Source organism: Dermochelys coriacea, chromosome 18, assembly GCF_009764565.3.
Source record: "Dermochelys coriacea isolate rDerCor1 chromosome 18, rDerCor1.pri.v4, whole genome shotgun sequence".
Taxonomy (NCBI): Eukaryota; Metazoa; Chordata; order Testudines; family Dermochelyidae; genus Dermochelys; species Dermochelys coriacea.
In genome coordinates, this window is record NC_050085.1 from 11,739,835 (window position 1) to 11,754,034 (window position 14,200).

Here is a 14,200-nt window from a genome sequence, read left to right on the forward strand (position 1 = left end):
AATCCAGTTAAGATTTTTCAAGTGACCAGATTTTGGGTTGCCACAGTTCTTGGGGGGTCACAGGTGCTGAGCACTTAGGCCCCTTTCAGATGGGTGTAGATGGGCACCCAAAATCAGTTGTCATTTATTAGTATCTTAACCCATATGTTACTTATTGCACAGTAATCGACTAATATAAGTGTAATGCCTGGCTGCTTAGAAGTCACTTGGTACTTTAGTAAAAAGAACAGACATCCTTTAAAGTACATGTAGTTGGCCCCTTGTATAAATCGGCACCTCAGATCCGTAATATGCTCATCATTTTTCATATTGAATTATGATTGAAAGTTGCTTTACTAAAATATCTAATTGCTTTACAGAAAGCACTAGAAAATCAACATACACCAGTAACTTTAAATATTATTGTATGGAAGTGGTGTTTGCATTGTCCCTTAGTAGTTCTGTCCTTGGGTACAGTATTCTTGATAAAGAATCTGATTCTGCAGTCCTAATGTTGAATAGCACTTACATGAGTAGACTTTTTTTTATAGGACTGCTCACATGAATAAGTACTACTCACTGTAAGTAACACTTTAAAATAGAGGGCTCAGTTTTGCAACTATCTGTGCGGGGAGGCATTCTGGATATCCTGTATACATTAAAAGCTCTTGCAAGATCCATTCTAATCAGAGCATGAATTGTACTGTTGAACATGTAACAGTACCCTGAGATCTCAAACTAACCATGTAGCAAGATGTTAAACACCTTGGAGTTATTCTTACCTTGCAGTTAGTTAAATATTTTATTCAGCAGTATTGTAGTCACAGTCCTGTGTTCACACATGTCTTAGAGAAAGTAGAGAGATCAGTGATGTGTTAGTGGATATGAACAGAACACCTACAAACTACTGAGAAAGCCAGTTAAGTAGCCAGATTGTATGGTGGAGCTTTCATGTTCGTTGTATGGCTGTAATCAGTGGGGAATATAGAGTGGGTTATATTCAACTTTTGCAATTGATGGTATTTAACCATTCTTCTAAAGATGTATATACCTCATTTCATCTTGACTCTTAAGTATCCCTATGCTTCTGAAAGGCCAGAGGCCAAAGATGAGTAATAGTCAGGCCTGAGCAAGTAGTAACTTCTCCAGATCTAAAACTGTCTTAGGTTTTAAGTTCCACTCTATTCCAGTATCCTGCAGGGCGATGACAGGAACTCTACACCATTAGGAAAGAGAGAATGCTTATTCCCAGTAGAACCTAGCAAAAGCTTCTATTCCTGCCAACAGATGCTGGTTTTTTAAAAACATGACATTTTAGGTCTAGAAGTTTATTAGAAAGGGAATAATAATTTTTTCCTCCTCTCTGCTACATCCATGCACTCCTGTAAAACCAGGTGCCTTCTTTCACAGATGTTAGGAGAAATAAAATGTCCCCCTAATCTTTTTAAAACTACTACAACATTCCTAAAATAGTATATCTGGGCCATGTACAGAATACGCAAAGGTGTGCAGGGATGGGATTTTATCTGCTCTTATTTTGGGTTACTTTGTATAAATCTCTTGTCTTCACTAATGCAACCACTGATTTCTGTTGTACACCTAAATATTTTAATCCCTCTGTGTACAATAGTGTAAAACAATATTTGTGAATATTTCACACTTTTGATAAACAGTGCTAAAATCAATAAAAATGACTTGCAATTTCTCTCATGCAGGAGTGGCATCATACAGGGAGCTACTATCCATATGTCCTTTCCCTGGGCTCATGTCTTTCTCCCGCCTCCTTTATTATTTTGTTCGAATTAGAAAGAGGATATACACTCAGTTCTAAGGAGTTCCTATGTGGTGCAGAGAGAAAGGATAGAATCATCCACTTAGTGGTTTGAGCATTGGCCTGCTTAAACCTAGGGCTGTGAGTTCAATAGTTGAGGGGGCCATTTAGGGATCTGGGACAAAAACTGGGGACTGGTCCTGCTTTGAGCAGGGGCTTGGACTAGATGACCTCCTAAGGTCCCTTCCAGCCGTGATATTCTGTGACTTTACTAGCTGGGGGAGAGAAGGTCTTATATTCAAAATGCCAGTTTCCTCTTCCGCAGGGAGCAGTCCTGCACCCCCATCCCCCTAGGCACGTACGCCCCATTGTCACAAGCCCACCTGCCCTCTAGTTGCACATGGAGCAGACTGGGTCACATCCCCTTCTACCCCCTAGCCGTAGCCCTACAGTGAAATGGGAGGATCACACATCCCTCTACCTAGAGCTGGTCAAACCCCACACACCGGCCAGGGGGACACATCCCCATCCACTGCCCCCCACACCCGGGGGGGGGAGATCACTTCCCCCCCATACCCACACCCTGGGGGGGGGAGATCACTTCCCCCCATACCCACACCCTGGGGGGGTCGCTGCCCCCCGATGCACACAGGGCGGGGGGGGGAGGGCACATCTCCTCCCCCACTTTCTGCTGTGCAGGGTCAGGGTCCCTTTCCCGTCCGTAACCCCCACGTGGCCCCCGTGGAGCCGGCCACACTAACCTGCTAGCTCAAGTCGCTCTTCCCTCAGACTCACCCGCTAGAGCCGCCAATAGAGGCTGCGCGCTGAGACAGCGAACCAATAGCAACCTTGAAGGTCACGAAAGGGGCGGGCGCTTGTTTCCGACTGGCTGGAGGTCCCCGCCCGCCCCCACCGGGCACTATCAGGTTAGGCTGAGGAGGCGGCGGCGGGCTGGCGGCAGGTGGCCGCGCTGCTGTGGCTGGCGCGGCCTGTGGGGCCCGGCCGGGATGGAGCCCGGGGCGGAGGCCGGGGCCATCCGCGAGGGCTGGTTCCGGGAGACCTGCAGCCTCTGGCCCGGCCAGGCCCTGTCCCTGCAGGTGGAGGAGCTGCTGCACCAGCAGCGCTCCCGCTACCAGGAGATCCTGGTCTTCCGGAGGTGCCCGGGGCCGGGGGGGGAGCCGGGAGCCGGGCTGGACGGGGTGACCCGCCTCCCCATCACCTCTCCCGTTGCGGGGCCGGGGCTGGGCGGTGCGGTGGCGGGGCAGGGTCCTACCGGCTGTCCCCGCCGTGGAACAGCCGCTGCCGCTCGGGGACCCGGCTCCGCTTCCTCTCCGCCGGGGGGGCAGCCGCGATCCCGGGGCCCCGGGGGGGGGGGGGCAGCCGCGATCCCGGGGCCCCGGGGGGGGGGGGCAGCCGCGATCCCGGGGCCCCGGGGGGGGGGGCAGCCGCGATCCCGGGGCCCCGGGGGGGGGGGCAGCCGCGATCCCGGGGCCCCGGGGGGGGGGCAGCCGCGATCCCGGGGCCCCGGGGGGGGGGCAGCCTTCCCCGCGGGATGTCGGCAGGTGGAGCCCAGCCCTGCCCCTGAGGCCGGACGGGACCTGAGCACCGGCGGGCAGGGAGTTGGGGGGGGGTGATTCTTTACACCCATCCCAGGCCCCGGAGAGGGGGGCTGGCCCCACGCTTAGTGGGGGACGGAGGCAGCATCGCTCCGGAGAGGGACCTGCCGCCGCTCCGAGGGCGCTGCCCTGAGGCCCCTTCTTTTCTCTTGCCTTCGCAGCAAGACCTACGGCAACGTGCTGGTGCTGGACGGGGTGATCCAGTGCACGGAGAGAGATGAGTTCTCCTACCAGGAGATGATCGCCAACCTACCTCTCTGCAGCCACCCAGATCCCCGCAAGGTAGTCCTTGGCCTCTTGGCCGATGGCCGGGTCGCTTGTGCCAACAGTTTTAGGAGTCGCGCTTAAATGACAGGTTTCAGAGCAGCAGCCGTGTTAGTCTGTATTGGCAAAAAGAAAAGGAGGACTTGTGGCACCTTAGAGACTAACCAATTTATTAGAGCATAAGCTTTCGTGAGCTACAGCTCACTTCATGTGAGCTGTAGCTCACGAAAGCTTATGCTCTAATAAATTTGCTTAAATGACAATTGTCCTAATTTGCGTTTTTACAGATTGAACCCAAGGGCCAAGTAGGTGGCCTATCGATGCCAATACAGCGCTTTACGCTCCTGTAGCACTTTCATCTGGAGCCTGCAAAGCACATTGCAAGCAGCTCTTATAACTTGGGAGATATATTAATATCCCTGCCTTACAGGAGGGGAATGCGTCGTGGCAAAGCTGTAGAAGTATCCTGACTCGATTTTCAGGGCTAACTTTCTTGATCCAGACCTTGCTATGACCCGTCCAGCCAGGCTGGACCAAGCTGACTCTTCTGGTTTTTGGCCTCTCTCCTGTCTCAGGTGCTAATTATTGGTGGTGGCGATGGGGGAGTGTTACGAGAAGTGGTCAAGCACCCCTCTGTGGATTCTGTGGTGCAGTGTGAAATTGATGAGGTACGTAATGCGTGAGGTGATGCTGCTGTGTCCTTGGTTTAATGGGCTGTGAGGCTGCAGAGTGAGTGGGAGAGCTGCTTCAAAATATCAGCTTAGTGCTGCTACTTCATCCACTGCTGCTGACCCTAAAGACAGCGCTTTCATTCCTTGCCATGTTGGCATGGCAGTGACCGCCCCACCTCTACAGCTCTCCAAGCAGCAGCCTGATTCTTTCTTGCAGCTTCTTCCACATGCACAGCTGGAGCTAATCCAGTCCGGGTGCAGGATCTGAAGGCTGAGCTCCAGAGAAGAGAAGTTCTTCTGGCTTTGTGAAGTGCCCTTTGTCTTCCCCTGACGGGGACAGCACTCATCTTCCAATGAAAGGGACCTTGTCCCTCTGTTAGGTCATTGCTGAGTTGGTATTCTGCTGCTGAATGCAGGAACTGGGTCTCTTTCTACAGGGCCTTCTGCTGGTAGGTGGGTCTGTCCTTCCTCCACTGGTCAGTTCGGATTGGTGTTAGTTTCAGAAATTGTCACCATTGTGCTGGGAAATAGGAGCTGTGTGAGGAATGAGAACTAAGCCCAGAGTCTATTCCTAATCTCTCTACTAAATCAAATGATGCTGCTGGCTGAGTGTGCCTTGGCTTGAATAGGGAGGCTCAGAACAGCTGACACTAGTGTCTTGTCACATCTCTGCCAGCCATAAGGATTCTAGTGTTTAGGGGATACGCTGTGATTTCTCACCCGAAAGAAAGTGCTCCTCTACTAGGGACGAGGTGTTCTCCTCAACCTGGGGCGGAGAGGCCTAGACAAGGAAGTTTGCACAGGGAAAAGAGGGCTCAGGGCAGAGATGGGAATGTCTTTCCTTGAAAACCACATTGGCAATTTTCAGGGTTTAAAAGAAAATCGCCATGTTGGTTGGGATCTGCCTCTGCAGATGGTGATATTCCCAGGGGAGAGGGGAGCAGGCAGGTTTGTGTAATTGGATCATTTCAGTTCTTCAGGGCACCTTTGAAAATTGCGAGCTCTTTGGGTTTGGCACTTGTTGTACAAGAATGTTGCTGAACTCAGGGGCCACAGGACAGGGCTGAGCCTTGTGTGCTAGCTTAAGATGCTGGAAACGAACTGCTCTCAAACTGCTGGTGAAGTGGGTCTGAGCTGAGGGTATGGAAGGAAACGATTCAACCATCGATCAGCTTGGCTGCATGGCACTCTATGTACTGACCTGCTTGTGCTGTCTGTTACAGGATGTGATTCAGGTATCAAAGAAATATCTCCCAGGGATGGCGGTGGGCTATTCCAGCCCCAAGCTGACCCTGCACGTCGGGGACGGCTTTGAGTTCATGAAACAGAACCAAGAAGCCTTTGATGTGATTATCACAGACTCCTCCGACCCCATGGGTGAGAACCCAAAGGAAAGGGGAGGGTGGGGTGGGGTGGGGTGGGTCCCATCCACCCATGCTCTCCCTGTCTCCAGACTGCCCATCTTCTCCATTCTAAACACCTCACTGAGGCAGTGCAGAGCTGGCCAGGGCTCCTTTGAAGAATAAAGAGAGAATCTTCTCTCCCAGCGCAGAGAACTCACTCCCTTCCTTTCACTTCAGTTCCTTTGATGGGAAGTGATCTGGGTGGGGCTCCAGATGCAAATCATGGAGCTGCTGGAACAACTCTTTCCTTGTCTCTTTGGCCCCTGAGGAGTGAAAATGCATCTGAAAATTGTTTCTTTGCCAGCATAGGAGCAAGGCCGCCAGCCAGCCATCTTGCTTCCCTTTTCAAGGCTCTGTGCCCCATTCCTGGGAGGTGATCTAATTACCACTTCTAGTAACTAGTTGATCCTGGAGTCTGAAAAGAACTCCTAATTGCCAACCCTCCCTGCCTAGGTCTACACGTAAATCGCTACAGATGCAGGGCCGCAGCTGCACAGCTGTAGCCATTTAAGGGCATGTCTACACTACAAAATCATGTTGACCTAAGTTACGTCAGCATCCAGCCGCTGCAGTCATTAAATCGCTATTGCGTGTCCACGTTTCACTCTTTGTGTCGACCTAACTCCATTGACAGTGACTCTGCGCCTCTTATGGAGGTGGAGTTAAGTCGGCAGAGCCAGGAAATTATGTTGGAGGAAGCAAAATTTTAGTGTAGATGCTTCCATAGTTAGGGCAATGTAAGCTGCCTGGCATCGACATCACTCTGTCTTGTAGACACTATCTACACCAGCGGGAGGGATTCTCCTGTCAGTATAGGTAATCCACCTCCCCAAGATGTGGCAGCCAACTCAATGAAAGAGTTCTTCCATCAGCCTAGTGCTGTGTGCACCTGGGTTAGATCGGAATAGCCACATCTCTCAGGAGTGTGGATTTTTCATGCTCCACGGAGACAGCTATAGTGATGTAAGATTTCTCAGTCTTCTCTCTTCCTACCTGTAGTGAGCTGCTATCTGTGCCTCGCCATTCCCTCGAGATGCTAAGGGAGCTAGCTACCTTCCTTACTTACTCCCTGGCCCCATTACCATAGTAGCTGAGAGCCGCATGGTCTTTAATGTATTCTCCGCCCAACAACCGTGAGAGGCAGGGAAGCGCTGTTATCCCCGTTTTACAGATGGGTAACCAAGACCCAGCCACAGCAGGCAAGATTTTTAAAGATATTTGGGCATCTAGCTGCCATGGAAATCAATGGGAATTAGACACCGAAATCATTCTAAAAATCTGGTCCCAGAGTGACTTGCTGAAGGCGCATCGGGAGTTTGTGGCAGAATTGAATTGGATTGAACCTGGGTCCCAGGCTAGCACCCTAGCTCCTTGACCACCTTTCCTCTCTTCGACAGAGTATACAATGCTGCCTTGGGTTTTACCATTTAATTGTTTTCTGCTCCCGTTTGCAACACTACCAAACTTTTGTGGGGGTGGAGAGGTGGAGGACACATGCCTTGGGGATGTTCCCCTCTCCTGATTCCCTTAGCAAGAGGTTCCTTCAACTACTACTGTCTGATTTTGATAGACAAACTAGCCTAACCCCAGTGCCCTTTGCTGATGTTATCTTCTTCCTTTTAATCTGTCGCGCCGTGGGGTGAGATAATGAGATTTTAATTTTTGTGAGGAGTATTATGTTTGCTGATTAGCAAAGAGAAAATTGGGGTGGTTCTACTATGCTGGAGGTGGGCCAAACCAGAACCCGAGATCCAAACACTCCAAACTGCCCACCCCCAGCACACCTCCAGTCATTGTTTGCAATAGATTTAGAAAAGATGGTTCTGAATCTATTTTTAAACAATTGAGTTTTGCCTGGTATCAAACCTGAGTGTCTAGACCTTCAGGCGGAGCAAAGCTCTGGTCTCTTCTAGAGCCCAGCAAAGGCATGCCTTGGATGCACAAAGGGATTTTCATGGACCCTTAGCCATCTCTGTGACATACAACCCCTAGGTCCCGCGGAGAGCTTGTTCAAAGAATGCTACTACCAGCTGATGAAGACGGCTCTGCGAGAGGATGGGATTCTCTGCTGCCAAGGTGAGACCAGACAGGGTACAGTTGGGCAACTGAGGCACAGAGAGGTGAAGTGACTTTCCCAAGGTCACAGGAAGTCTGATGAAGCAGGGAATTGAGCCCAGGTGTCCCAAGTCCCAGACTAGAGTTGAAGGTAACTATGTAAATAGGGAAGTTCAGGTGAGGCTGGGTGTACCAGGATTCTATTGTAACAGGGGGTTATAACAAATAGGTAATGTGGGTCTGAGGGTCTTGTCCCCTTGTGCCTGCTGTTCTGAATCTCGTGTAAATGTTGTAATCCCTGGGCACAAATAGCAGAGGCAGCAAAAAGCCAAAGTTGGGATCCGTGGTATGGTATCTAGTGTTTAAAAATCTCGCTTCCCAGAACTGTGTCTGAGTCTTGCCTTAGTTGTCTTGTGCATTTCCAGTAATCTTCGCGCTGTGTCTACACTGGGACTTTTACCAGCAAAGCTATCCCAGTGTTAAAAAATCCCAGCCCATCCCCATGTAGCTATGACGGTAAGACTTGGGTGTAGACCAGGCCTTAGCCTTCAGATTTAAAACCAGCCTTTACCTGAAACCTCTCTGTTCAGAGTGCTAAAGGTGGCCATTGTCAATTCTAACCTCCCGTCTGTCCTTGTTACCTGCACAGGTGAATGCCAGTGGCTGCATCTAGATCTCATTAAGGAGATGCGTCAGTTCTGCAAGTCTCTGTTCCCTGTGGTGGAATATGCTTACTGCACTATCCCTACGTATCCCAGCGGGCAGATCGGCTTCATGCTGTGCAGTAAGAACCCAGTGAGTGTCGGGTGTCCCGCCGGCTGCAGGGAGGTGGGGTCGTGGAGGGGGAGGGCAACATGGAACAGGCTCGTCTCAATTAGCAGCATCAGCTACTTCTTAGTTTCTGAAAGACTAGGAAGCCTGCTCATGTGCAGTATCTGCTTCTGTGCTGTGCCCCTGGCTAACGCCAAAGGATCTCCATGTGGCACCTAGACCCATCTTCCCAGGAACCAGGACCCCCTCTGGGTCTGTGCTGTGCTCAGCCATTGCTAGTCAGGGGCTAACAGCCACGGTCCTGCTTGCCCAGCCCATGTATTGTTGGGACAGAACTGACAGCCCCAGGCCTGACCTGGAGGGGCCACACCAAGGAATGAGGGAGGAGGTCAGTTTTGACAGCCTCAGGCGGTTCTGTTTTTGAGATGAAGGCAGCTATCCACTGGGAATTGGGTTGAGACCCACCAAACTCATTGCATGCAGGGCACCAAACCGTCATTGGCTTTTAATAACTGGACTGGCTTTGGAGCAGTACTCTGAAGTGAAAGGCTCTGCATACAGTCTCCAGTCCCCCGACTTCCCTTGCCCCCCCCCCGGCCTGTCGCAGCACACAACTGAGCTCTCACGCTGGGTCAGAATACCAGCTGCATTTTTCTGCCAGGGCACTGGCAGTGTTCTCGGGGCCGCACTGAATACAGATGCAGATTCTGCCCTGAGGAGTGAGGGGTTTGATCTTCAGTCATGGTATGAAAGCTTGGGTTGGCACAGGGCTCACAGAGTCGTTCCCTAGTTGGGCGAGTTAATCTCACTGACTTCGGCCTGTGGAAAAGGGCTAGTCACGTGAGTCGGTTTGCAGATTCCAGAGGCTGTTGCCATGCGGGGCTTGTGATCTCAGGGTGGAAAAATGCCATAAAATAATCCCCATTTCTGTGTGTTCTCACTGTCTGCTCCCAGCAGCCAGGACACAGGGCCCCTCTAGATGATTATATACACTCACTCGGTGTTTGTGTTTCCTCTTTGCAGAGCACAAATTTCCGGGAACCTGTGCAGCAGCTATCGCAGCAGCAAGTGGAAAAGATGAATCTGAAATACTACAACTCTGACATCCATCAGGCAGCTTTCATCCTGCCTGAGTTTGCACGGAAGGTAAGTGAGGCTGCAGCCCCTCGCTCCCCCCAAAGGCTGGTGAAAACCCACCAGTCTGTGGAGGGTTCCCACTCGGGTGGCCCCGCTGTTCTGTAGCTCTGCTGCTGGTGCCATATCTTCTTTAGAAGTAAAGGCTCCTTCTTGGGTAAGGCTCCTGCTTGACCTCAAGCTAAGAACGGTCCCTGATTAATTCCAGGGAGCCTGGGAGTTGGTGTGGGACTGTAAGGTCTGCAGAGCTAGCAGCATGGAGATCTGTGTGCTGGCTGCTTTGGGGGAGGTATGGTGAAGCCAGGGCACGCCAGTAGCAGGAGGTGATTGAACACACAGCTTGTCAGTACACACATCTATAGGAGTAGACTACTACAGAGGACTAACCTGAATCAAACCCCGAAGAGGCTTTAGATCCACCAGTGGTCCCTGAGAGTCACTAGAATAGACCAGTCTTCATTAGAGAAGCCACACAAAGGGCCTGGGTAATGCAGGCGTGGGCTGTGGATCCTGCTGCAAACCAGAGGACTAGAGAATAGCAGTGGTGATGGTCTACGATGGGCATGCAGTTCATGGTGCATTGCTGAAGGATTTGTCCATGTTTTACATCACCCTCTTTGAACCATCCCTGTTCCAGTCAGGCCTAAGCCCAGGCTGTGAAAGGTGCACCAGCAGAAAGGAGACTTCCTCAGCATGTTAGAGGAATTGCCTGAGCTAGTGGCATTGTAATACACTTTCCAGCCCCTGTCTAAGCAGGTTTGTCATTTCTCTAGACGATTAACTGACTTCCTCTCTTGGGTGTCTCCAGGCCTTGAGTGACGTGTGAGAGCCTGTGAAGCTGCTTTTCCCACCCCCCGTGAGTTGGACCCTGAGATCTTCAGCGCTGAAGCATGGGGGGACTCTCAGCAGGCTGCCAACTCTTCCTCCTGTCTGGGGATTTGACCCTTTGCCAGCCAACATTCCGTCTAATAACACTTTAAAGATGGCAGGGCATAAGCCAGATGAGACTCTCTGAGCTCCTCGTTGCTTGGGGTCAAAACTGTTCTTTCCAGTATTGGGAATGTAAGATATCTTTCTCCTTTTCTCCCCCCTCCTCCTGCCCCCAGCTCACTTGGTATATTTATAACTGACGTGTCTGTGTAGCAATCTTCTGGAATTTGGGAAGAGTCCAGAAGGTTCATTAACCCAGTCTTAAGCACAGGGAAGGGAGTAGTGTGCAGGGAGGTAGTCTGCTCTCCTCCACAGAGAGCTCCCTGCTGCTGAGCTATTGTAACTGGTAACAGGCTTGAACTCCAGCTCCACTGTTTCCTTGGAGAGGTCACAATTCATATCCTCTGTTGCCATTCACAATAGGTCTCTAGTCCTGCTGGAGCAGCAGTGTTACAGGCTTATCGGCTGGCAGCAAAGTCTAGTAGCTCTTTTTTTTTTTTTTTTTTTTTTTTTTTAAATTGGTTGGAAACGAAGTGCTGAGGCACTAACAGGGCGACTCCTGTTTTTTTAATCCTTGCTTTCGGATCGGTTCCAAGGCATGCTCCTGAATACAGAGGTCGGTGCTTTATATCCATCCGTTGCCTGGTGGATAGGAGCGAGGATGGATGTCCGGGGAGCTAGTCTCTCCTGAAGTCCTTTGCAGAAGGCTCAGGCCGGGTATTGGCTGGCCCGTGGGAGGCGGATCATGATTTGTATTCTTGCTCCTGAGATCAATGGATGTGTAATTTTGTTCTCTACATGTACTGGGCCCTGAGGCTCAGACTCCACCTCTCCATTACTCATTAAAAGAACTCCATGCTGCCTCTGGGCTGTTGGTGTCCTCTCAGTGCAGCCCCCAAGCAGCTGTCACTCCCCTGTGACCAAGAAAACAATCTGTTCTGGTCGTTAAGGTGACATTGGAGTTGGTGCATTTCCTTGATAGCGAGGGATGCTCTCAAACTCCTGTGCTCGTGCTAATGCCTCTTACCAGAGGATCTCAGGGAACCATCCAATCATCCAGGCTTCTCCTCCCCCTGCCCTGCAGGTTGTATAAAAGGCACATATTGTAAACCGTGACCTGCTGCATATTCTGCTTTGCAGCCCCTCCGCCGTCCCATGTGTGCTGCACAAGTCAGCACCCCTTGGCCTCAGCTACTTTCTAGTCCAAACAGGAGGCTCCTGGCTGCTCCCCCCTGCTTACTTCTCAAATTAGGGAAGCTGTCCATTTCCCTCAAGCGTGGCTCAATCCCTGACTCCTCCCAGCTAATCATTGTTTCTTATGGTCCTCTGCAAAACGGCTGCAGGTCCCTAAGGCTGAGGGCTCTTCAGTCCTGCAGTGGGCTGTAGCTGTACAAACTGTGAATGGCTGCTAGGGGACATCTCGAGAACCCCGATCAAAGGGCTCAGGCTGCCAAGGAAAAGCATCCCCCAGTGGGCTCTGTCACGGTAACAGTAGAGAAGCAATGTTTTGCTCATGTTGGATCTAGGCGGTGTCCCAGCCGCTGCCCAGCGGGGCCTGCAGCTCATGTAGCCAGCCACTGTCTGTCACGTCGGCCTCCTCTGTTGGAGTCTCCCCTCCTGCTTTATCTCTAGTTATTGCCTCAGCGTGCGGCCCCACTCCTCAGATTCCCATCAGCACAGCTCCTTCACAAGCCTGAGGCATTGCCAAGCTCCAGTGCAGGAGTGGAGCCTGGCTCCCCCTCAGTCTGTCAGGGGCAGGCTGGCCAGATTTCACCCTGGGGTCTGGGCTTGAACTAGCTTGTTTAAGTGGGTGTGACAACTTTGTGTCCTTCCTTTCGCTTGGGGCCCCTGGGCCTTGTTCAATCTACTCCTCCAAGGAGTTTGGCCTATTGCCCTATATACACGGTTCTTCCAACCCCAGCTGTTGTCTTAGTGTGGTGCGCAGAACAGAGCTTTTTCTTATCCACTAGGGGTCGCCCTAGTGCCCTACACTCTGGTTTGAACCCCCCCAAGCTACCCGCATGTGATCTGATCCCAACTCATCCCTTCCTTCTGCTGGGGGAGCTGACCAGAGTTCCATGCAGTTCGCTGCATGTGGTTCTCTTGGTGGAAATGGAGTTGCTGGTGGGAGATCAGGCCCCTGGCGTTCCAGATTGATTTTGGCCAAACGCCATCTCTCCGTCCCTTGCACGGGTGGGTTGTACCCTTCCCTCACGGTGTCTCAGTAAGGCTGCCAAAGCACTTTGGGCCCAGTGTCTCTAGGAGGGTCAGCAGTCGTCTTCTGATGAGTTACAAGTATGAAAACAGCGTGATGGGTGAGTGAGGGAAGAAGTAATCCTGGGTCAAAGCCTCTAGGGGAGGCTGGGGAGATGATCACTCAAAGGGAATGGATAAGGATTGGGGGAGGGAAGAGCTATAAAGATGTTTCGTACCTGCCAAGCCTGGGGCTATGGGATCTGTTCCTCTTGCCTTTGTTGATAACATCCTCCTAAAGCCCAGCAGGGAGCTGCATTCCATCCAGGGCAGGAGGTGTCCCTGGCGTCAGCAGAATCCTGGGCCCTTGCACGAAGGTGCTGTGCTAAGTACGGGGGAGGTGATTTCCAGCGCTGCGATTTTGCCTCCTGCTCGCTCTTGTTGAATTTTCTCTTATTTTAGAAGCTTTTCTGTTCACCTTGAAGCTTTGCCCCTCCACTTTGTTATAGGGCTCCAGGGCACAACCCTTCATGCTTCCCAACTGTTGATTATTTGTATTGCTGTAGGACCCAGGAGCCCTACTCGGGGACCCTGGGTGCTGTACAAACAGAACACACAGCCAGCCCCTGCCCCTGGAAGCTTACAGTCTAAATTGGTGCTGGATTGCCACGTCTTCAAATCCCTTTATCCACAGATCAGATACAGACTGGGCTGGGGCAGTGCAAGCTTCCCCCATGCTGTCCTGTTAACATGCTTCACACCCCCCTTAGTTACCCCACACACCCCATGGCAGAGAGGATGGTTCAGTCCCTATAACCTATTCAATCCTTCACATCTCTGCCCAGAATACCAATGATGAGGCTTTTCCTATATATGGAGGAAGGGGACTGAGTCTGACAGTTCAGTCAAGAAAGGCTCTTGATCAGCCACCATTTGGTGATGTGTAAGATTACTGCCCCACGCTGGATATGCATAGTGCCCTAGAGCTGAAAGCCTCCAGGCACCTCCATGTAGCTGGCCCTGATTGCCTTTTTCCTTAGCTCTTTGCAAAGATTTAATCTCACTAGGTTTCAGAGTAGCAGCCGTGTTAGTCTGTATCTGTAAAAAGAAAAGGAGTACTTGTGGCACCTTAGAGACTAACAAATATATTTGAGCATAAGCTTTCGTGAGCTACAGCCCACTTCATCAGATGGCCTAATTTACAAGTCGGTTACCACTGTGGCAGGATAGGGCCATCTGCAATCCAAGCTGCCCATGATCTACTGGTAGAGCCCTACGTATAACTCCACAGTAATGGCCAGACCATTGGGGGGTTTTGGGTGGGTTGTTTTGGTTTTTTTTAAATTCTTGAACTTTTTATTAAAGAATTTCAAATAATAAGTATTAAGGGATGGATTGTCACTTTTTGTAACT

The 14,200-nt window shown here is 51.1% G+C and overlaps 1 protein-coding gene across 1 annotated transcript; it reads left to right on the top strand.

The window, feature by feature from the left end:
• The first annotated feature begins 2,671 nt into the window (after positions 1–2,671).
• SRM (spermidine synthase) lies at positions 2,672–11,457 on the top strand. Its single transcript, XM_038377129.2, has 8 exons — positions 2,672–2,906; positions 3,528–3,648; positions 4,206–4,298; positions 5,525–5,678; positions 7,697–7,780; positions 8,409–8,554; positions 9,554–9,676; positions 10,473–11,457. Exons 1-8 carry the CDS (start codon positions 2,758–2,760, stop codon positions 10,488–10,490), a joined length of 888 nt encoding a protein of 295 aa, XP_038233057.1. The 5' UTR covers positions 2,672–2,757; the 3' UTR covers positions 10,491–11,457.
• The last annotated feature ends 2,743 nt before the right edge of the window (positions 11,458–14,200 follow it).